The sequence below is a fragment of the Rhinolophus sinicus genome, linkage group LG02, assembly GCF_036562045.2.
Source record: "Rhinolophus sinicus isolate RSC01 linkage group LG02, ASM3656204v1, whole genome shotgun sequence".
Taxonomy (NCBI): domain Eukaryota; kingdom Metazoa; phylum Chordata; class Mammalia; order Chiroptera; family Rhinolophidae; genus Rhinolophus; species Rhinolophus sinicus.
In genome coordinates, this window is record NC_133752.1 from 34,706,395 (window position 1) to 34,729,156 (window position 22,762).

At 35.9% G+C, this 22,762-nt stretch overlaps 1 protein-coding gene across 1 annotated transcript in view; it reads right to left on the reverse strand.

The window, feature by feature from the left end:
* The window catches only part of BANK1 (B cell scaffold protein with ankyrin repeats 1), a 294,826-nt gene that overhangs the window by 204,026 nt on the left and 68,038 nt on the right, over positions 1-22,762 (reverse strand). The window contains exons 4-5 of the mRNA XM_019738939.2: positions 16,432-16,570; positions 7,427-7,563 (exon numbers count right to left, since the gene is read on the reverse strand). Of these exons, the coding sequence (XP_019594498.2) occupies positions 7,427-7,563; positions 16,432-16,570 (276 nt within the window). The remainder of the gene's footprint in view (positions 1-7,426; positions 7,564-16,431; positions 16,571-22,762) is intronic.

The window sequence follows — 22,762 nt, forward strand, 5'->3', positions numbered from 1 at the left end:
AGAACATGCGATAGGAGATCAGGTACTAATCGTCCAGGAACTAAAAACAGGCCAGTGTGCCCAGAATGCAGAGGGAGAGAAATTTAGAATAAGCGGGAAAGAAAGAGAAGGGACAATCGCTACAGGGCCATAGTGTTCATGTTAAAGATATTTTGTTTTTCAGTCTATACAACTGGAATCTACTGAAATGTTTGAGCAGAGAAGCACACGATGAGCTCTTTCTTTTTAAAAGAACCTCTCAGAACATAGACTTAAGTAGGTCCTGTGCAAAAAAAACCCATGGTGGGGACCAGTTAGGAGGCTATCACAGTAGTTTAGGCAAGAGGAAAAAGTGGCTGGAGAGATGTGTAGAGAAGTGAGCAATATTTAGTAAGTACAATTGACATGGCTTAGTGATAAATTGAATTTGTAGGGTGAGGGAGTAGAAGGTATTGAGGAGACTCTTGTGTCTCAAGCTTTTAAACTGGATTGATGATAATGATGCCTGTGCTGAGTTAAAAAGACTGGGACTTAAAGAAAAAACACATTTGGAGTATATCTTATAAGTTAATGAGATAACCTGCAGAGGGAATATTTATCAAGTAAGGAAGAGTACCAAAACTTGGTAAATTCAAAATTTTAAGTTCTAGAAAGTAGAGATTACAAAGGATATTGAGAAGGAAAAGCTAAGAACCTAGAAGGAAACCCAGGAAGATATGGCTTCATGGGAGCTCAGAAAAGAAAATTTATCAAGAAAATGAGTTTGATCAATGGTGTTAATTGCTGCTGAAAATTCAAGTTAAATTGAACAAGAAAAATGTCCACTGGACTCGTTGGGAGAGACTTGAGCATAATTGATATATACTCGTATATTTATGTGTTGATACTTAAGGTAATAAGGTTGATGAGACTAAATGGCTGAACTCTAGGGGAGGGGAATTCTTAGAAGTTGAATTTTCCTTATCTTATCAAAGAGTTCTTTTACTTAATTTCCTGTGTCATTATGCAGTTTACTGTAGAAGCCTAATTCATGAATGCTAAACACAATTTAGAGTTCCCAAATTACATATCCACTTTATTTCTTTATCTTATTGTTGATACTGAAACTGTTCTTAATAAAGAGGCCCCCAAGAATGTATAATTACTTTTAAAATGGTAAACAAACACATTTTTGTCACAATCATTTTCTCAGTCTTCTAATTTCCAAAGGGTTACTAATGATTTGGGGTTTGTTCCTATAAGAGGCAGATTCTCTAATTTTCTCTAATTATCTTGCTATGAATAATAGCTATAAAGGCACATTACTAACTGTGTTTGGTTTGTGCTGTGTTTTCTGGGTTATTTTAAAACATTCCTTATGGCTGAAGATCTCAACCCTCTAAATAACTAGGTGGTAAAAGCAGAAGCCCATACTCTAATGGGGTGGGTTACAGGCAACACTCATACAAGCACAGTGATGTGCTCTGAAAAGGGCCGTCAAAGCCAGGGAGAAGAGAGCGGGTGTAAGAAATAAGAGAGATGCATTAGTTTGGGAGAAATAAAAAATGGAGGGTGTATTTATTTCCACTGAGTAAGCAGAAACTACAAGTTAAGAAGTCATTAATAAAATATATTCTAAATAGTAGTTAAACATAAGCTAAAATATCCGGGGCTAATAACTATGAAAATGGGCTGAGATGGCTTACAAGATAAAGAATTGTGGAGAGCCCACAGTATAGTTGTGCTAATGGCTAAGCAACCAAACTCAGAAATATTTATTTTTCCTTATAATACTGCTCTATCTGCTGCTAAAACTAACCAATTTACTTGTTTCTCTCTAAATAAATGGATGAGCACACTAAGTAGAATATTGCTGTTTGATTCAATGATTTGTAATTGAGGTGAGGTTAATCGTTAGGTGTGAACTACGCTAATCATGTATCATTAGCCTTCGCTTGACCATTACCACAGGTGGAGATGTAGCACAAAGGAAATGCCACTTAATTTGTCAGGACAATACAAACTCCAATAGATATGCCTTCTTCTTATTGATCCATTCTTATAAGGGACACAAACACTATGAAAAAATGAATCCAGAAATAAATTTCCAGATTGCATTTTTATTGTTCTTTACTCATTTTAAATCTTTCATCAGAAATGTGAAACAAGTAATAAAACTGATGGAAGATACATGAAACCCAAATTATTTCCTTCTTTTCTGGAGGGGGAATTAGGAAGGAGTGCAAATAAAAGTGAAACAAAGGCTACGTGGAGAGCCCACATAGATGTAAGTCAATCCTCTTTAATGGAGAGTGGTCATAATTTCCAATTTAAGTATTAATATTTTTTTCTTGGCATAAAATTATGGAATACTTGAGTTGGAAGTGACCTTGAGATCATATACTCTAGCTTCTTCATTGTACACAGGAGAAAATTCGTGCACTAGGAAAACTGAGCTCTCATGAAGTGATTACTGATTCAGTATAAAAAGCTACTTTCTGCTCCTGCCTCATAGGAGAACTAATTTTCTAGTGTTGTGCTGCCACTTACCAGGAAATGAAAAGATAATATTCAGCCTTTTGAATAAGAGGTAAGATCTTAGGCATTTTTGAGTAGCACATTTCCTCAGTATTCAAAGGAAAGCAACACTGGAATTTAGAATTGAATGGCTGTTAAAAGTCAGTACCTCACTGCTGAGGTAGAACATGAAGAAAAGTTTATAGCACAAATTCTTCATTTTTCTAGTATCATGGACCTCTGAGAGTTCCTCACTTTCAAAGTGTAAGATTCATTTATTCACTTTTCTAAATAAATAAGAGTGTGAAAAGGGTAGTTCCATTTCTCTTCCTTTTCTATTCACATCCCTGTACCATAGTTTTTCACTTATTTTTCAAATGTGGCTAGAAAAAAAGCAATCACTTGTGTTTTCCTATAATTTAAGCAATCAATATCAAGTGTGTCCCATGTACCGGAACAATTTGTGTGAAATAAACTGGCTACACAAAGAAGAAAGGCAGGGCCCCTACCTTTAAGAAGGTGGATGTGGGGGGCAGGAATAGCACACCGTGTTTCCCCAAAATAAGACCTAGACAGACCGTCAGCTCTAATGCATCTTTTGGAGCAAAAATTAATATTATATTATATTATATCCAGTACTATAAGATGAATATAATATAATATAAATAATATAATATAATATAATATAATATAATATAATATAATATAATATAATATAATATAATATAATACAATACAATACAATACAATACAATACAATACAATACAATATAATACCAGGTCTTATATTAATTTTTGCTCCAAAAGAAGCATTAGAGCTGATGCTCCGGCTAGGTCTTATTTCGGGGAAACACGGTAATATGTTCTAAAAGAGTTAGCAATCCTGATGGCTAGAACATAGGAATTACAGAGTTAAGAAGACATGGAGAGTGTGTTGTGGTAGGAGTTGAGTTCGAAAAGATTTGTGACTGCACAGCCTTGTGTGCCATTCAAAGGAGTTTCAACCTTCTATAGCGAGCCACTGAAAGTTTGTAGCAAGGGAGTGTCTTAGATAACATTGGTGCTATGGTGAAGAGACTAGATGCATTTGTACCTCTCACAAATAGGAACAGATGAAAAAGAGGAAGAAATGTGTCCATCAACCTTTTGAGGGACACACGGACCTAAATAAAATTACTGAAATGCCTGGTAGTTTCCAGTATCTCTCAGTGGAAAGAATCTCCTGGAGATTCTTTAAGGGAGAGAACTGTTAACAACACCTGAGTTTTAACTTAATGTGGGAACTAACCTTTAAGGGAACTAGTCACAACTGGGAAATTCCTCGTGATACGAGGAATTTGTACCTTTTCTCAACCCAACCACATCTGGTTTCATACCATATTAAACATTTGCAGGTCGCAAACCGAAGATTGAATAATATATACAATTTAACAAAAACTGGAAATGAAGTGTGCCTAATAGGAAGATGAAAACATTTTAATAAGTATAAATTAAAACATGCAAAATGATAAATACATGCAACACAAAGATACCATTTTACCAATAAGAAATATAACTAAGAAGAATTATTTTAATACCATTTCAAAATCTCTTTTAACAAATAGGATCCTAATGCTTTGATTAATAATTCTATGTTCTTTCAGCATTTCTACTTATTTTGGTTTTTACATTGTTCCAACACAAAGTTAACTTTATTGCTCCCCTAGACACTTTTGTAAATAGTATGAAAGTCTCAAAGGTTTTAATTATCTCAGTTAAATAGGAGTTACTAGTATTTCCAACACTGGTACTTGAATTCTAATCATCTTCCCAAATTGGGCTGTGGATTTTTCCATTGAATCTCTCTTGAATTAACTGTTTTAGGAGAAGTTTTGGATATTGTATCTCTATGAGATTACATGCTGGGATTTAGTATCTATTCAAAACAGACGAAATGATTTTAGGGAGCAGTTATTAGATAATTAAGCTGATTTTGGTAAAGTATTCAAAAACCTAATGGACATCATTAAAAATAAACTAAGAAAATCAAATTTCTTATTATCATTTCTTTTTTCAAATTCACAGAATGGTCATTTTGCTACATGCCCAACAGCTTTTAAACGATAATATAAAATCTCTTATTACAAATTCTAGGCTTACTGAAAAATAAAACCCACAGATTTCTCATTATTATTCCTTCCCTCAAATTCAGAGAATGTTCATGTTATTATATGCCCAATAGTTTTTAAATGATTATGAGGCATATTATACTACTAATTTTTAGGATTACTTAAGTGCATAGCTACCATTAGCATTTATAGGAAAACTCAGAATAGCTCTTTCAATATGCCGTTTCAGCTAAGTAGGTAGGATATTGAAAAAATTGAAATCTGCTGGTATATGTTCTTACAGACCCACAGTAACCATGGTGAACAAAATTACAACGTATATTGTTCTTTGAATAGAGATGTTTAGTGGACTATTTTGCAAAATATCCAAATTTCCCAATTAAATGATAGAGTAGCAAGCACATGAAATAAACAATTACTGCAATATTCTATACTGGAAAGAAAAACCAAAGGTTTTTACACAATTAAAAAAAATATAATCTGTGTGGGAGGGAAGTCCAATGTCAAAAATACAATCTATGTGGGAGAAAATCCAAATGCCAGCAAGGAGAAGCAGAGTGTGTTGGGATATCTCCTCTGAGGCCAAACATCCCTAAAATACACAAAGGAAATGCCCCTGTGGTTTCTTCTTTTTCATGAAGGATACAGTCGGCCACTCACCATCTTAATGAATTCATCCCAGGGATAACATATGTGGTTCAAACCCCCTGTTATGCCTGATCAAAGATGTGATGGAGTCTGACTGAATGGCAGCCTTTTCCTTCTTTTAGGTGTGTGATAGTATAGCTTGGTCTGGTCTGAGGTCTGTCTCAGAATTTGTTTGATCTAATCCTACAACACGTCTAGGTCCCCTGAAGATAGGAGCGAAATGTCTAAGCCTATCTATTTTAAGTTGTATATATTAAGCCTAATCTCTTAATGTCTCTTCTTACACTGTGGTCTGCTGTCGCCAAGCCAGAATAATTCTACCCCTCAGTACTCTCACCTTGGGTTTAAGCAGCTATTTCCTGATAGCAAAAGCCTGAATCAAGCTGTGACTATCCAACATTCTTCCTTTCACTAGACTGCCAGGGCTTGGTGGAGGGGAGAAATCTTAAGATGCAATCATAACACTTATTCGCCTCTCATTTCTGACATTGAGGGTGAAAATGAAACCGAGCATTTTCTAGTTATCTAAAAGCTATGCAAAACAGTTTTTATTCACTCAAATCTGTAGAAAAAAAAAATAACTTCTATATTACAGCATTCTGAAAAACTGTCCAAGAGTCAAGAATTACATTTAATTTTCACTCTATAGAGAGGGCTTTTTCCTCTTTAAAGGGAATACCAACACAGCAATGTGTTTCGGGGACCACTTTACTTCTATGCTGACTATATTCATAATGCAATATATCATTTTTATTAATTTTTTTGTAATAGAAGTTTTTAAATAGAAAATAAGGTAGACTTGTCACCAGAAAATGAAATATTTTCTGTATGTCAGGCTATTACTTTTGTTCTTGCTTTGCAATTACAGAATAGACATATTGTCAAATGTCCAAACTTCTTGGTTTGACAAATGGATATTTTACTCCCTGTAAGACATTTTTACTGTTTTCATTGTTCGAAAATATGCCATTCCGAAAGGAGAACTCTAACAGAAAAATGTCTCACACAAAATAAATAACAAAACCTCCAATTCCAAACTAGGTTAAATATGTAAGGCTTCATGAAAACCCATCAACTTCACTATCATTGATGGTTTTGTTACAAGTTCTTATAGAGGATTTTGCAGTGGCTTTGAAGACCACATTGTTCATTCAGTCGACTACCTCTTTATTTGTCTCTACCCTCTTTACCCTCTCCCTTTCTCATCTCACTTACACACACACAAAGGCAATTAAGCAAGGTTATAATTCTAATTATCAAGTAGCTATAAAAAGAAATGTCTATTTCGCTCTGAAAATTTGATGGAATAAGCACACAAAGGGTGAAATTTCCACATCAGCTAAGCTTTCTCTTTAATGAAAACGGGTCGGGTAACAAAAAGACAAAATCAAATGCAGAAATTAAACTAACGGCATAAGATTAATCACAATGCAATTGTTATTGTTGTTGTTACATTCTAATTCCATGAGGGTAGGGTATTCACAGCATGTACATTCACTGGAAAATGTCTCAACAAGGGCTCTTTGAGACGACCACAAACTCCTCTCCAAGTCGTCATTGCTGAAGAATTAGTTCGTCACACTCAAGAGAGAAGCAACCTGGGCTTAAAAATGCCTCTCTGCATACTTCCCAGAAAAATTTTAACCTTCTGGATTTCCTAATAAACACTGTTAATTTAAAGCAATAATTTTCACTATCAGATAATAGTGATATGTGAAACTAAGAAAAACATTCACTGAGCTTGGAACTCTCCACATGTCAATAACAATTTCTAGAGTAACACAACATGCTCCCTTTTTGGTGGTATTCTCAGTTTGTCTGACTCTGTAATTTCAAAGCACCAGATAACCTGACTTGTATTTTGTATTTTCCAGATCTAGATAAAAGGTAAAATAATTTCTTAGGACTTTAATTCTTCTGTCTTTTTTTATCTACTCTGTAACAGCTTTAACATGAGCCTATTACAATAACTATTCTGGGTAATCTGTCTCTCAGTGACATTATCTGGAATGCCTGATTTAAGCAAACTAATTCATCTGCATCTCTGCACCACAGAGGTCAGTTTCTTCCCTTCCTATTGATCAGAAATTCATTTTCATTCAACCAACATACAGACTCCATATGAAAGCATGCATTCGTTTATCCCACATTAGCTTTTTTAGCTCATTATCAACTTCACGGAAAGATCACCTTACCTGGCATACACCATCTCCTGGACCTGCCACTCCCAGGCACTCCATTGCCTTTTCTGTTGTGTGGTATTTAATCTCAGTTGTGGCCTTAATGACTCCATCACAGTAGACACTGACATTAACAGAGCCAGCAGGAAAATCTTATAAAACACAAACAAGAGTTAGGAGCTCAGTATACAATGTGTGTCTCATATTATTATATCTCTTAGAGAATGTGAAGGAAGGCTTTAAGAATTCATAACAATCGTACCAACTTCTAGCACTTAAATGTTTTATTTTTTATCCTTAGAAATTAGAAACCACAAAGAGAAGGTATAATTTTAGGGTTATTAAAGAAAAAAACTTACAAGATATAAACACATGGTAAAATTATGGTAAAAGCAAAGCACTAAGTCCTTTCTTCTCAACTCCCTAGGTTTTTTTCTTCTTAATAATCTATAATCATTTTTATATAATACTTTAGAATTCAGAACAATAAAGCTATTTATTAAAAAGTTAGGCATTTGTTACTATTCTTATGAAGAATATTTCCACAAATTATAGGCAAGTTCCTCAAAACTATGTTTGGAAAGAGAAAGAGTAGAGTTGATTAAAATTATAGAACTTTATTCAATTGGTTATAATGAAAAACCCTTGGGAAGGCAAGGTTTAATGCCCTATTATTTAAGTACTAGTTACACCATACATTTATCCAAAGCCTTTTTGTGAACAAGCTGTTTAAAGTAACTGATATACTGCATTGTGAATTCTGCTCAAACATACCAAGAGTTAAAGTCACTTAAGAATGTTGGGCTCTCCATGAAAGAATAACAATTAACATTTATTTCAATGGAAAAGTCGTGTTTTATTGTAACAAACAAAATTGAGCTCTTTAAATTCATTTTCAGAACATATTTTAAAAACTTTCAATCTTTGTTATGGAGACATTTCCCAAATTCTCCTGGAAAATTGTCACCCAGACATCCGGGGTTTGGTATAAGCCATTAAGTATAACATTAAGTATAAGATCAAAAAGCCAGTTCTAACCTCAGCCGCCTAATGAAGCTTTGAATATTTAAACATTCTTAGGGTGTAAGCATTAATTTTACTTTATCTCCTGCAGAGGTTAAAGGACCTCTTACGATATTGCTCAGGGAAATTTAAAGCCAACAAAAGCTATCTTAAGCTTAACTAGATGAAGAGGCTGAAATTTCCTCTTACCATATTGCTTGACTAGGCACTTAACCTGTATTATAAGGGAAATATATGTATAAAAGTTGTCTTCCCAAAGTAAGTATCTATCCACAACAAAAAACCTGAAAGTTGTAAAGCAGGTCTCCTCAGCTACCACTGTGCACACATGGTAAAGGGAGGACCTGGAGCTACTGGAGTCAAATGAAATCAACTTCAGTAAATTTCATAAAGATGATTTTGAAAGAAGATATTCATATTGCCTATCAGAAAAGAGATTAGGAGTATTATAATGGAGTGTTAACTTCCTGAAAGTCAGGTGGTGAATCACGAGAGATATATGGTGAGGTTTGCTTGCTGGTTCTTTCATATAAATTACATAAAATCTAATTTCTTTAGAATCTAACACACAAATGAGCTAATTTATTTCTGATATCTTCAGTCATTAGTTGACTCAAAACTTTGCCATTAATTCGATCTATTGATGATAATGTTGATTTTAGAAAAGTCCTTCAAAGAGATGCCCTTTGAAGTACTGTCTTTTTGTGTGTGCGTACATTTTCATATCTATTGAATGTTGGTTATTAAATTAAGACCTAATTTCTGTTTCCACCAATATCAAGATGGACTCCGTATGCATCTATCTGTTTGGGAGGCCCTCCTTCATAATATATTATTGAATTGGCCTTTTTGTGAATAATAGCCAGTGTGACTTGAGCATTATTTTGCTTTAACTATGGTTACTGTGATGTCTACATTTTATAGCTGTTCAATAAAAATAAAACCGATTACTTTAAGGATTCAAACAGAAGAGAGAAAAAGTGAATTCTGTCATATATTATCTAGACTAAAGTAGGCCAGTCATGTTTAATACTGGAAGGACATACAAATGCGGGTCAAAAATCACCGAACCAATCAAGGGTTGATAAGCCTTTATGAAAAAGAAAAAAGGTTTATAATGGAAGAAAAAAAATGGAACTTCTGGTCCCCATCATACATAGATACACAACAAAATATTAGGTCAGTGCAAAAGCAATTGTGGGTTTTGCAATTATTTTTAATCTTATAAACCGCAATTACTTTTGCACCAACCTAATACATTTGCAAAGGAGCAATCGTAGAAAGGAATTCTATTAAATTTCGTGTCTCAAGTTCTAGGCTCTTCAAGTATCTTTGTCAGCCTTCCCTGCCTCTATGATTTAAGTGGTCTGTCTTTTCAGATGAGGGACAGACCAAAGTGGTTTATGGAAAATATAATCCAAGTGTATTTCTGAAGAGTTCAAACTACATTCACTAATTCCATATAAAAAGATATTTCAGAAATCCATTAATTTAAGAGCTTTTTAGTTTCTGTATTTCCATTGTCTGAGAAGCTGTGTTTCTTTATGAACAAATTTTAGCTCTTTACCACATGGTAAACGTTAAATGAACCCACCTAATGTTTCCATGGGAACTGAAATCAACATGACTCTTTTGATTAGAACATTATTATGAAATAAATATTATTAGTTTCAAAACCTTGGTCATGCCTAAAAATGAATATCAATTTTTATATACGTTAAAATTACCTTCCTGAATTACAATATTTAGAAAAGTTTCTTACTGTTATTTTTAAGCATGTTCAGCAAAATACTTGGCACATCTTAAAGTATTTTTCATGCTCTTTCAATGACATATGAAGTTATAATTTACATTATTCAGAACATAGTTTCCTAATTAATAAAGAGATTCTACATCTTTGCGGATTCATTTCACATTCTTTTCAACTTTTAATTGGTTGTCCCCCTGCTGTGTAAAATATTTGAGCTTCAGGTACCAGAGGAATACCTTCTTCCATCTGAGAAAAATTAGTGAATTTTTCTAGTTTAAAGCCTTCAAAAGTATTTTTATAAATCTTGGCATGAACTGGCACTATGGTAACTTTCAATTCCTTTAGCACAAAGTAGTCTCTGTCAGAGACAAACCTGTGGATGCCATCAGGAAGGTGTGATTTTTTAGAAAGCAAAGTAATTATAAATGTATCAAGTTATTGAGCTGAAAGAAAGGGGAGAAGGCAAACTTAGAGGATATTTTCTCAAATTAAAAAAAATCAGGTTAATATTTGGAAGTGTGTCAAAAGGGAAAGGAGAAGAGCAGATAGAGAGCATCTTAGGATTTCTTCTCTGTTTGGTATAATTGCACTTTAACATAATTTTGTTATTCTTCGAATTGTTACTAAATTAAAAAGGAATATACATTTTAAAAGAACATTAATATAGTACCATGCTTGGATGGAGAGAAATCTGAGTTCTTTCTGAGAACTATAAGACGGAGATTTAAGAGTATTTGATAGACCTTAAAATTGAGAGACTACACACTCACACACTTAAATGGTTAGGAGGAGGTATCCAAATAAAGAATTAGAGTAGTTGGACTTAGAAGTATACCATTCTCTAACAGAAAATTCTAGTTGCGTACCCCAATGTGTATTCTGTTCTTCCTTTTAGAAACAGATTTTGACTTGTTGTTGGGCACATTTCTATCCAACTAAAAAGATTAGGATTTTCCATTCTTTCCTTCAGCTAGATAGGACACGTGGAGTAAATTCTGACCAATGAGATACCTGCAGATGTGTCTTACAGAAACCTTCTTACTTACTGAGGCCTCCATTTCTTTATCCCAGTTGTGTGTTGATAAACTGCCTCTCCAGAAAGATAAAAAAGAGCCCTGATTTATAGTTTTTGTCAGTTTCTGTGGTGTAAATATTCCCACCATGGCTGATTTCAAGCTATTTCAAGCTACCAAAGTGTTATGGACTCAATTCCATCCTCCTCAAATTCGTATGTTGAAGCCCTAACTTGTAATGTATTGTATTTGGAGATGAGGCCTTATCTAATAGGTTTGGCATCCTTATAAGAAGAGGAAGAGACACCAGAAGTGCAGGTGCACAGAGAAAGGCCATGTGAGGACAGAGAGAAGGTGGCTGTGTGCAAGCCAAGGAAAGAAGCTCTGCCATAAGCCAACTTCTGGTTCCTTGATCTTAGACTCCCAGCTCCCAGAACTGAGAAAATAGGTATTTGTTGTTTAAGTCATCCAATCTGTGGTATTTTGTTATGACAGCCTGAGAAGTTTACTACACAAAGTGCTATCATTGAATATGAAGTAGGGAAGAGATGCACAGAATTGGCTCTTTCAATCCAGTATGAGGTGCGTCCAGCACACCACAGGCTTCATCACATTTCTTGGAGGACAGGTGTGATGTCAAAAGTCTTAGGAGCCATCTGGTTCCATGATGAATATGGCCACATGCTAGGAAGTATGGAATGGTGACTAGAAATAAACCAGGGATCTGAACAAACTATGAAGCTGCCATACCAGTCCTCAACACCAGCCAGTCTTAGTATAGGGAAGTCTGGTTACAGCACAAGAGAACACTTTACAGGGAGCAAACCACATTTTAAGTCATGTTCCTGATTAAGTCATGAGTCAGATGATCACAAATCAAGTTACATGAGCAATTTTTCCAGACTGAAAAGAGACTGGACAGATGGAGGTCTCCTCCTGAACTTTATGTGTTAATATTTTCCCAAAGAATTCTGAGAGTGGGGAAGGGTTGCTGGTATGCTTCTATTTTAGGTTTTTAAAATATTTATTTATTTCAGTTGCAGTTGACGTTCAATACTATTTTATGTTAGTTTCAGGTATACAGAATAGTGGTGAGACATTTACATAATTTATGCAATGATCCTTCCAATTAGTCTAATTGTGTGGGCACAATTAATCTAGTACCCACCTGGCACTATACATAGTTGCTGCAATATCATTCAGTACATTCTCTACACTGGTTACATCCCTGTGACTATTTTGCAACTACCGATTTGTATTTCTTAATCCACTTTAGTTGCTGATTCCTCCATTTTAACTTGGCATTCAAAAAAGTACAGAAGAATGTTTTAAAGACATAAATCTGCATGGACTATTATTAGATGATGTGGGATACTGATGGACATTATTTCTTGCCCTTCGAAGTCACCAGTTGGTACAGGTATTCTATATAAGATGACATAGAGTTGGGAGCTCTCCTGAGCATGATTCCTCACGAGTAAAAGGGGACAAACAAATTTGGTGGCTTTTATATCAAAAGACATAAACAGAGGACTAAGAAAAGAGAGGGATAATACAAGGAGTACAATATTTATAATGAAAGATAGTCCCCTCAATTCATTTCCCTGTAGGGAAGAGAGGGAAGTTTTTAAATGGTTTACCATACCCTGTCCAGAAGCTGAAGATGGGTTATTCCAGAAAAAAACCACTCCTTATGTTTAGTAGAATTCCTAGAGGGAGAGACTGACATTTTGTTCCTCAGTTGGATGTCTATTTAAGTGTTGTCTTGTATCTTATTTCCCTTGTCTCCAAACATCCTATAAGTGAGTACTTGAAATGTAACTAGAGAAGTTATTTTATCAAAAAGAAAATCGAGGCTCAGGATGATCAAGAGACTTGTCTGAAGTTACCCAGTAACTGGCTCCACACAGAATTAAAAGGGAGCTCTTGGTCATTATTAAGTGTTTCCTCGGCTACTCACCAATTCTGGACAGAGCACAAACCTTTAAGCGTGCGCTGGGCACTCTCTCTTATTCCATAATTGGTGTGGAGAAAAAGGAAGTCTATTGTACAGTCAGTGGTACTGAATTGAACTTTCTGAGACGATGGGTTATGTTCTAATAAATCACTTTAAATATGGTTAGTTCCACTGAGAAAGTGAATTTTAAATTTTGTTTAATTGAAATAAACTTTCAGTATCCAGATATGTGACCACAATATACACCATGATGTAGGCCAGTGCAGCTGCAAAACATAATTTCTCTAGCTGTGGTTGGTGACTCACTAGGATATCATGATTTCAATTTAGTAGGTTTTGACTAGCATTGAAAAAAATTGAAAAGAAGTAAAATTTCTACCTCTCTGCTTACATTACCCATATGTTCTTGCACGTGGTCTACTTTCGCATTACAGCCCTTAATATACAAATGAGAGTTATTTAAAATTCCATGTCTGATAATTCCAACATCCATGTCACATCTAAACCTGGACTGATGATTCCTTTAACTCTTCAGACATTTTCTTTTCTTGGCTTTTGGCATGATTTGTAATTTCTGGTTAAAAACCAGACATATTGTGTCAGGTAGAAGAAGTAAAGTTAGTAGGAATGTAGTGAGAATTTATAGTAATCTGGCTAGAAGTTCGGCTGCATTTAATGTTTGCTGTAGTTACAGGTACCACAAGCTTCAAATTCCTCTGTTATCTTTGTTTTTTCCTTCCCTCTTGACCTTTGCTTCCCTACGTACTCCTCCCCATAAAGATTCTGCATCTTGCAGTATTTTCAGCTGTAATCCACCACCGTTATACTGAATCCTGTGATGGTGCTGGTGGTCAGGCTGGGGCGATGGGAAGCATTCTGGTCTTATGATTAAGTCTCAGTCTCTTAATGGGCCTATGACTCCTGATTGGGGCCTTCATAAGCGTTTCTGCTGTGGTTTAGCTTTCCCCTCTCCACCTTAAGTGAGACAGGAAGACTAGAGAGGGACACAGTTGATGGATGCCCTTGGGATGAAACTCTGGTAAAGTGGTTTGTCCTGGAGAGTAGCCTCTGTTATGGAGAACATACTGGGAGTATTTCACCACGACTACTTTTCCTCTTACCTGGCAGAGCATCCCGAAGATCTTTCTCAGATCTTCACTTTGAGAACCTGGTGAAGTTCCTGGAGGGAAATCCCACAAAATTATAGGTGCCTCATACGACTACGGTTCCCAGGAGATTCTTACTCTCAAGCTAGTCCATACTCAGCAATTCGTCAAAAGTGCCATTTCAGTCCTCCTGACTAGTTTCTGGCTCTAGTGATGTCTGCTCCAACTAAGCAGATCTTGGCTGTCACTCTCTTGATTTACGTTTCACTCCAGATTTGGGGATGGTGATTGGCCCTGCAACCTTAGTTCTCTGATGAGTGCAAGAAAAGTCATTGATTTTCAGTATGTTCAACTTTTTCTTGCTGGAAGAACAGGAGTAACAACATTCAAGCTTTTTACATGACAGGGATGAAACTGGTAGTCTAACTATTGATTTTAAAACCTTTGTTTTAATTACGTACATATGCACATGTACTGGGTCATGATATAAAATGTATTTCTTGCTAGGACTCAAAAAATTTCAAGGAACAGGGCCCTGAAACAGATAAAATAAGACCCTCGGGCTATTTCTGCTGAGGCATGCCCCATCCATATTCCCATGTGCATAGCAGACAACATTTCATAAGAAAATCTCTCATTAAATTACAGAACACACCAGTTGAAACAACAACTTGGAGAGGTTTAATTATCACCACTGGTAAACAGTGATTTATTTATTTACTATAAATTTTCTATTCATTCATATAGACAGTATTATGGTTTGGTACATCTTGGAAAATATGAAATACTAGTTTCCTGCTTTTGTGAAAAAAATTGGAACTTTGCCATATTTCATTCTTTACACTGGTCTTAGCTACTAGGTAAATTGAACATCAAATCTTAATGTGAATAATTTTATTTGACATTTTGTTCTGCTATTTGAGACATATTATCTAAGTACTTCTTAATTTGCAATGTTAATTTTTCTGTAGTGATTTTAGTTTAACTGGATGTAGTTTAAACTCCAAAACTAATTAGTTTATTGTTCATTAAATCATTTTAAAATGTGGCATAAGAAAGTAGGGGGCTTTGCAAGAGAAAGAAAAGAGACAGAGAGAGATTTTTCTCATCTCACTTTTGTATATCCTTGTCCATGACAAGGTATGAAATGTTTATAAATGCTTAGTGTAGAGTCTTTCCTTTTTATAATCCAGCTCTGACCTCAGCTGTACAAGAAAATCCAGAGAGCGAACACTGCTTTGCATAACATAATAGAAAGGTGTGTAGATACTCTGTAAACAGACTAACCTCATAATAGCTACATTCTAAAAGGGTAAAAGGCTCAGGATGTATTTGACATATTCTTTAATTTTAAATATTTTCACTACATTTCCAAATTCATAGCAAGATTCCCTGTCTTTTATTTTAAAATGTTTTATGAAGTTCACATTTATGAAGTTTTATAAGGTACTTTTGTTCTGTGATTGTAAAAAATATCATGAATTCAAAAACCAAGTAGTCCTACATTTATATCAAAACATTCAGAAATTAATATATTAGATTTTGATTTTAGTACAATTATTGTGGCAAGTGTGGATATTCCATCTGGAATTTTCAATCTGATACAGTTTGTCACGCTGCAAGCAAAGTTGGATAGAGAAATGGCTAGCTTCATAAAGTAAATAAGGGAAAGATTGTGTATAGAAATGGTACCATGATGATAAAAATAGTGAAAAAGATTTATGCTTTCCATAACAACCAAAAATATGCTCAGGAGCATGGAGAGAGAGAGAGAGAGAGAGAGAGAGAGAGAGAGAGAGGAAAAAATTTCAAAGTTCAATAATAAAAATCCAAATATCTGCTAATCTTGCTACCATAAAGCTAATAATCTTAGTTCCATATTTAATAGCTGACATATATTAAAGTGGTCTCTGCTGACACATATAAAAACATGAGATGTTGCCGGCTGTTGTTTCACCACATGGTACAAATTAATTTCTCATAATTTACACATTCGTACATTCATGAATCCAGATTAATAATAACAACCTTGGGTATGTGAAAGTTAAGCTCAGGAAACACCTGCAGAACAATGTTAGTTTCTGTAGGGAAGTAAAACCATTTATCATAAATTTATTGAGAGAAACTCAGGATGATGTTGTATATTTATTAAAGCCTAAAACAGTTCTTACCTAAAGCTTTCATGCTCCAGACGGTCTTATTCCAAAGGGCTGGCTGTGCTCTAATGCATTTATTATTTGACATAAATTCAACCTCCACAGTCCCACCAATTACTTCATCTCTCAAAATAATAAATATTTCACCAGGATTCTGCAAGATAAAAAACATAACCCATTAAGCATTTGAAAATGTTTACAGTAACCAAATAACCCATTACATTTATTAATGATAAAGTGTGTACACGATCATTGTATGTCTCCTATCATGTCCATATTTTCAACCATGCTTAGAAATAAAATATGTAAATGTGATTCTCACTACATTTTGAGTTTACCAATTTGATGTCTATTGAATTTTTTTTCCAATACCATATTTTGCCACTGAACAAACAGTGAGGACACAGTTGTTCCCTTTTTCACTTGCGTCTTCCCTGTATGTGAGGCTCCCTAACTCACAGTAATGAGCACCCCTCATTGCTCACCAAATCCTTTTTGCAAATGCTTTTCCTCCACGTTTGTAGGATTAGGTGTGTCTATCTATAAATGAAAGGACTGAACAGGCTTAACTTTATAATCTCTTGAAATTTACATGTGATGAATTTTTTTAAAGTCCAATCGTTTTAAATCTTACCTAATGTAGATTCTTTGGTTATTCGATTTATGATGAGTGTCTGTGAAGTTTACTGAGTTGATTAAGGATTATAAATCTCAGTTTCAAGATTTATTAAGGTGGAAAATCTAAATCTATGTACAGAAGGCAATAAGAGTTATTGGAAACCTTTTTGAAAAAGATTTCAATTAGAGATAAGAAGATTGAAATTAGTACAGAGAAAGGAAAAGAATGAACATTTATTGAGCATTTGTTTTATACTAAAATTTATTCTAAGCACTTTTATATAAAGATATATAGTTTAATCCTAACCAACACACACACACACACACACACATGCAAACGTGCACACCAAAACGGAAGACTGTTATTTTTCCTTTTTATGAATAAAGTAAGACACAGAATTATATCTGAAAATGAATCAGAACTACCTAAATTCGAAATCAGCACTGTTTATTACATCATGTCATTTAACTCTTCAAAATAACTAGAACAAAATACTATTTTAGGACCATCTCAGATATCGCCCTTCAAAGGATTTCTTCAGAGTCAAACTAAATTTCAGTCTTTCACAAAATAAACAGGAGCCTCATTTATATGCTCTTATAAAATCATGATTACCCAAAGGTCATTAATGTCAAAGTTCTCGTATTTAAATGTTATCTCCCTAAGCAAAAATCACCCACCAATAAAGCTTACATCTTTAATGTTCCGTACCAAAGAGTTATTACAAATACATTAATGTTACAAAATCATCTCAGCTGAAACACATCCACTTTGGAGAGTTTTCCACCAGGGTTCAGGGCTCCCCAATATTTGTCCACAGGGTACTTTGAAGTAAATTTCTCCTCACCAATTAAAACTGCACATCGAGGAAGGACCCCATCTCAAGGGAACAACCACTGTTCTCCCCCTTGCTCTTGACCCTCACATCCAACATGTCAAAAACACTTTCCTATTACCTGCCCTGTACCTTCCCTAATGCACCGCTTCATCTAAATCCTGAAGGTCAGGACCGGGAGCCCCTTCTGCTCTTTTGATCTGCAACCTTGGCATCACAGGACCTCAGCTCTAGCACAGTTCTTTAGTTCCTACATGGCTCATTGCCTGTCACCTCACTTCAAATCTTTAATGACTTTCTATGTCACTTGGTTCAGATGCCCAATCCTCTGCTTCAAAGTTCTTCAGAGTTCACTTCGATGTGAACATCACTTCTTGTTCGACCTTGACCTCTCCCCTCCTGATCTTAGTAAGCCTAAGCATCCTCTCCAATGTTTTATTCACCCAGTCAACTCATTCTCACTCACGAGTGTTCATACAGGCTGCTTCTTAGGCATCAGATTCCCTCCTTCAGAGAGGGCATTGCTCCAACTTTCAACCATTTCTAGAGAGAAGTTCTAAACAAAACACAAGCACACTGACCACACTTAATGAGGCAGTTACATGTTCATTTGTACGTGGGGCCAGCTTCATGGGCATGCAACCTCTGCAGCTGCACAGGGTCCTGTGCTTACAAGGACCCTGCACTTATTGTAACATTCTGCTGTCACTGCCTTGGAGTGCTAAATAATATGAACAAGGACTCCACGTTTTCATTTTGATTTGGGCCTGGCTGATTACGCAGTGGGTCCTGTTTGTACATAATGTTGGCATGCCATTTAGTTCCTTATCTTCCTCCATCTTCCCATACTTATCCTCTCCAAGGTCCATCTCAGGTTTCACCAGCTCCACATATTCTTCCAACAACTGAAGCCAATGAGGAGTTTTATGACTTCCAAAGGAATCCCAGAGCATTGCATAGCCACACTGCTCATTTGACCCTTTCTGAGTCATGCCCTCTGAAGTAACAAGAGTAAAATGTTCAGGCTAACACATGAGAGAACTTCAGCTGGTAGAGTCTGTGCATCTCCATGCAGGAAGTGACCTGTTCAGCTCTGGGAAGGAAGACCTGCACCTATACAGCCCTATCCCTAACTATTGTGGACATCATAATTAAAGATGGGATTGTATGGATCTAGTCAATTCCATGGAGAAAATGCAAGGATACGCAAATGGTCATCAATTTAGCTTTATCAGTTATGAAGTTGTTATTTTGCTCTCAGTCTTTTCTCTGTTTATCCCTTATTTAGGTGCTGAGAGTTCAGAGAGAGAAAGGGCTATGAAAATTATCACTTCCAAACACTAATGTTTTGCTGCATTAGTCAAAAACCTTGTGAGACCTAAACAAAAGGAACTTGGTCTACAAAGTTTCTGGTTCTGTCAGGGTAGGTGTCTTGAGGCTTTAATGATTTATGAAGCACAGGCAACAAAGGGTTTTGATCCTAGTAGATCATCATATCAGATTACTATGACGTTTGTACACACACCAGTGGCTCTTTCTCTATGTTCATGACCACTTTAGTAGCCACCAGCTTAACAAGCATACATGCATGGGCCTTACTAAGCCTGGACTATGCAGGTTCCCACAGCTGTCGTGGATCTGACACATGACAGCAAAGCAAGGATCAGGTTATGACCATGGTTGCAAATTTACCTACTAATTCTCACCTTCAGAATCATCTGGGAAGATTTTAAAACTCTCAATGTCCAGGCCATAACCCAGACCATTTATATCTGAATCACTGGGTATAGAATTCAAATATTATTATTTTTTCAAAAACCTTCACTCGTAGTCCCTATATGCATCTTAGTTTGAGAACAACTTGGTTAAAGCAAAAACACATCTGTTGGTCATTGTAAAACCTCACCATCAACGTAGCACTTTACAGCATAGACTTTTTTGGCAATAATACACACAATACTTTTTTTGCTACTTTTATTGTGTTTTTCAATTAAATCACAGAATCAGACTTTAGATTCAGGATGGTTACCAAGAACAAATGTGTGATTTGGTGTCAGAAATAAGTAGGCAGTGCTATTAGCTTCTGTATATTGTTTTACTCTGGATTCAGGGCTAAAGGATAAATAGGTAGGAGGTAACCTCTGAGATTCTTGTGGCTTGCCCATGGGACACTATGAGTCACACCCATTCATACCATGTTTCCCCGAAAATAAGACCTGTAATGCGTCTTTTGGAGAAAAAATCAATATAAGACCCAGTCAGCTGTAATGCGTCTTTTGGAGAAAAAATCAATATAAGACCCAGTCTTATTTTACTATAATATAAGACTGAGTCTTTAATATAATACACTATAATATAATATAATATAATATAATACAATACAATACAATACAATACAATACAATACAATACAATATAATATACATAATAATGTAATGTTATATAACCGGGTCTTATATTAATTTTTGCTCCAAAAGACGCGTTAGAGCTGATTGTCAGGCTAGGTCTTATTTTTGGGGAAACAGGGTATAGTCAGTCTCAGGGTTTCTCTAGATTTGTTAATTACATAGTGTGCGGTCTATACTATGGGTCTGGAGACTCATGTGGCTGTAGCCATAGAAGTATGTCAATGAACAGGTCCAATAAAGTGAAGGTCTTTATTAGGGAATAGGCCGTGTTCTAAGATTCAGCTAGAAAGGCAGTTCAGTGAAATTAATATAGATCTAAATGGTGATAAAGCCACTTTAAGAGGCTTTAGTGATTATACTATAAGTTTAAGAATTAAATTTGCTCAAGAAATCAACGAGTGACTGGACTGGTTTTAAAAATATGCTTGTTTTATCATTAGAACAGCTGCACCAGTAGAATAAAATAAAAATAAAGAAACATCTGTTATATTAAAGGAAGAGATTTGGGCAGGGGGGCAGGGAGAAAAGCTGAGATTGCTGTGAACAGATTCTGCCAAAAGGAAGGGAAAATGATAAATTAAAGATCTGCTTACACAGATAAAACAAGGTAAAGAAAATACACTCACTCTTAACTCCTCTTTGGGCCAGTGCTACTAAAGAAGAACTGTAGAGGTTATTACTTAACCTGTGATAGGGGCTCACAGAAATAACAGGAGAGGCAAGAGGCATCAGAGAGCAAACTACAGTACTTCTGAGCAGGCCCATCGAGGAAAACTTTTAGAGGCTCTCTCTTAAAGCTGCAGGTAAAATCCATAAAAGAGTAACTGGAATCATTACTTACAGACTACACAGCTCTAGTAAGTGATGATAGAACAACTGTGTGGATTGCAGAGAAGTCTCTGAGTGAGCACTGAATGTTTGATGCCATTATTAGGTGATGTGATGGTTACTTATTATTGTAAAGGGTATAAATGTATTTCCTATCCTCTGAGACAGGATTAAACCTTGGGACTATTGACATTTTTGGACCAGAAAAGTCACTGCTGTAAGGTCTACCCTGAGCATTATAGGATATTTAGCAGCATCCCTGGTTTCTAACTGTTAGATGCCAATAGCAGCCTCCCCGCCACCCTATACCCTCCCACAGTTGTGACAATAAAAACTGTCTGCACACTTTGCCAAATATCCCTTAGGGGAAGGGAGCAAAATCACTCCCAGATGAAAACCACTCCTTTGAGGGAATTTGCCACAAAAAAAAAAATGAAATTAAGACTTCAGAGTAGTACACAGCACAGCGATGAGAAGCTAGCAAATAACAGACCAGGTCCAGTTTTGGCCTATTTTGATGTTATTCCCATAGTAGAATGCCTCCCAGGTGGGATTTGTGTCATGGGTATAAAAAAGTTGGCTAACATTCATGTGAATAATGGATGCATGTGGCAGACTTCAAACTCACTGACTTTTTATCTCTCATAATTGATTACCCCACAAGGCAAAATCAAGAGGAATATTCTAGAAAAACAAATTACCAAAAATAAAACAAAAAAATGCTGATCTTAGAAATGGTAAAAGATGAGGCCAAACTAAGTAGTAGATTTAACCTGTTAAAACTCATCTAGGTACTTCTCAAAGAGACAGGGAATAATATATACATAGAGCACTGGAGGCATATCTTCACCAGGGCATGACAAAAATATGTTGAAGAAAAAGTATTTTCTGTTTTACAAGCGACACAAGATTTCCAAGGCGCAGGAAATGGAAAGTCCCTGCAAAGGCGCGGTGCTGGGAAAGATGACAGGCAGAAGGAGCAATATCCCCAGGCTCCTGGCTTCAAAAGCAGCAGCAGCAGCATCACCCGCTGCCTCAGTTAAATAAGCTTCTAAAGCTGATTCTCCAGAATAGACGAGGGAACAGGGAGGACACTTCTCTGGAGGCAGGTCCCCAGATCGGAGCAATTCTGCAGCAAGAGGCAGCAGCAAGACAGATCCCAACTAAATCCCTGTTCATCAGAGAGATGAAGGTTATGCCACTAGCGAGAACTCAGTCAGCTCTGTGTTGGCACGTTGGAAATACCGCACTCTAAGGGGAGAGTAATACAATTTTGAAGACACTGGGTGTGAAAGACACTGGCTGTCAAATAAGACCTGGTGCCTGGCAACAACAGTGTTGTAAATTTCTAGATTTTGTAAGATGGCAGGCAAGTCAAATATCACTTCCTGGGAGAGGAGGCCATCTTCTTCAGGGGTCTTTATTCACCCACTAATTGGAAAATATCTCAGAAATGAGCAAGTTCAAAGCTTGTGCTTTCACACAACTGTCATACGTGTAGACTGAATGTTATCCTGGCAAATTTGGAACATGCTTTTCACTCATTTGGATACACATGATTTTTCCCGTGGTGCTTGGCAATTGTCATATAGATTTAGATTGTACTAAGATGTAGGTTCTGAAAACACAAGATTTTGACTGGAATAACTATTTTTG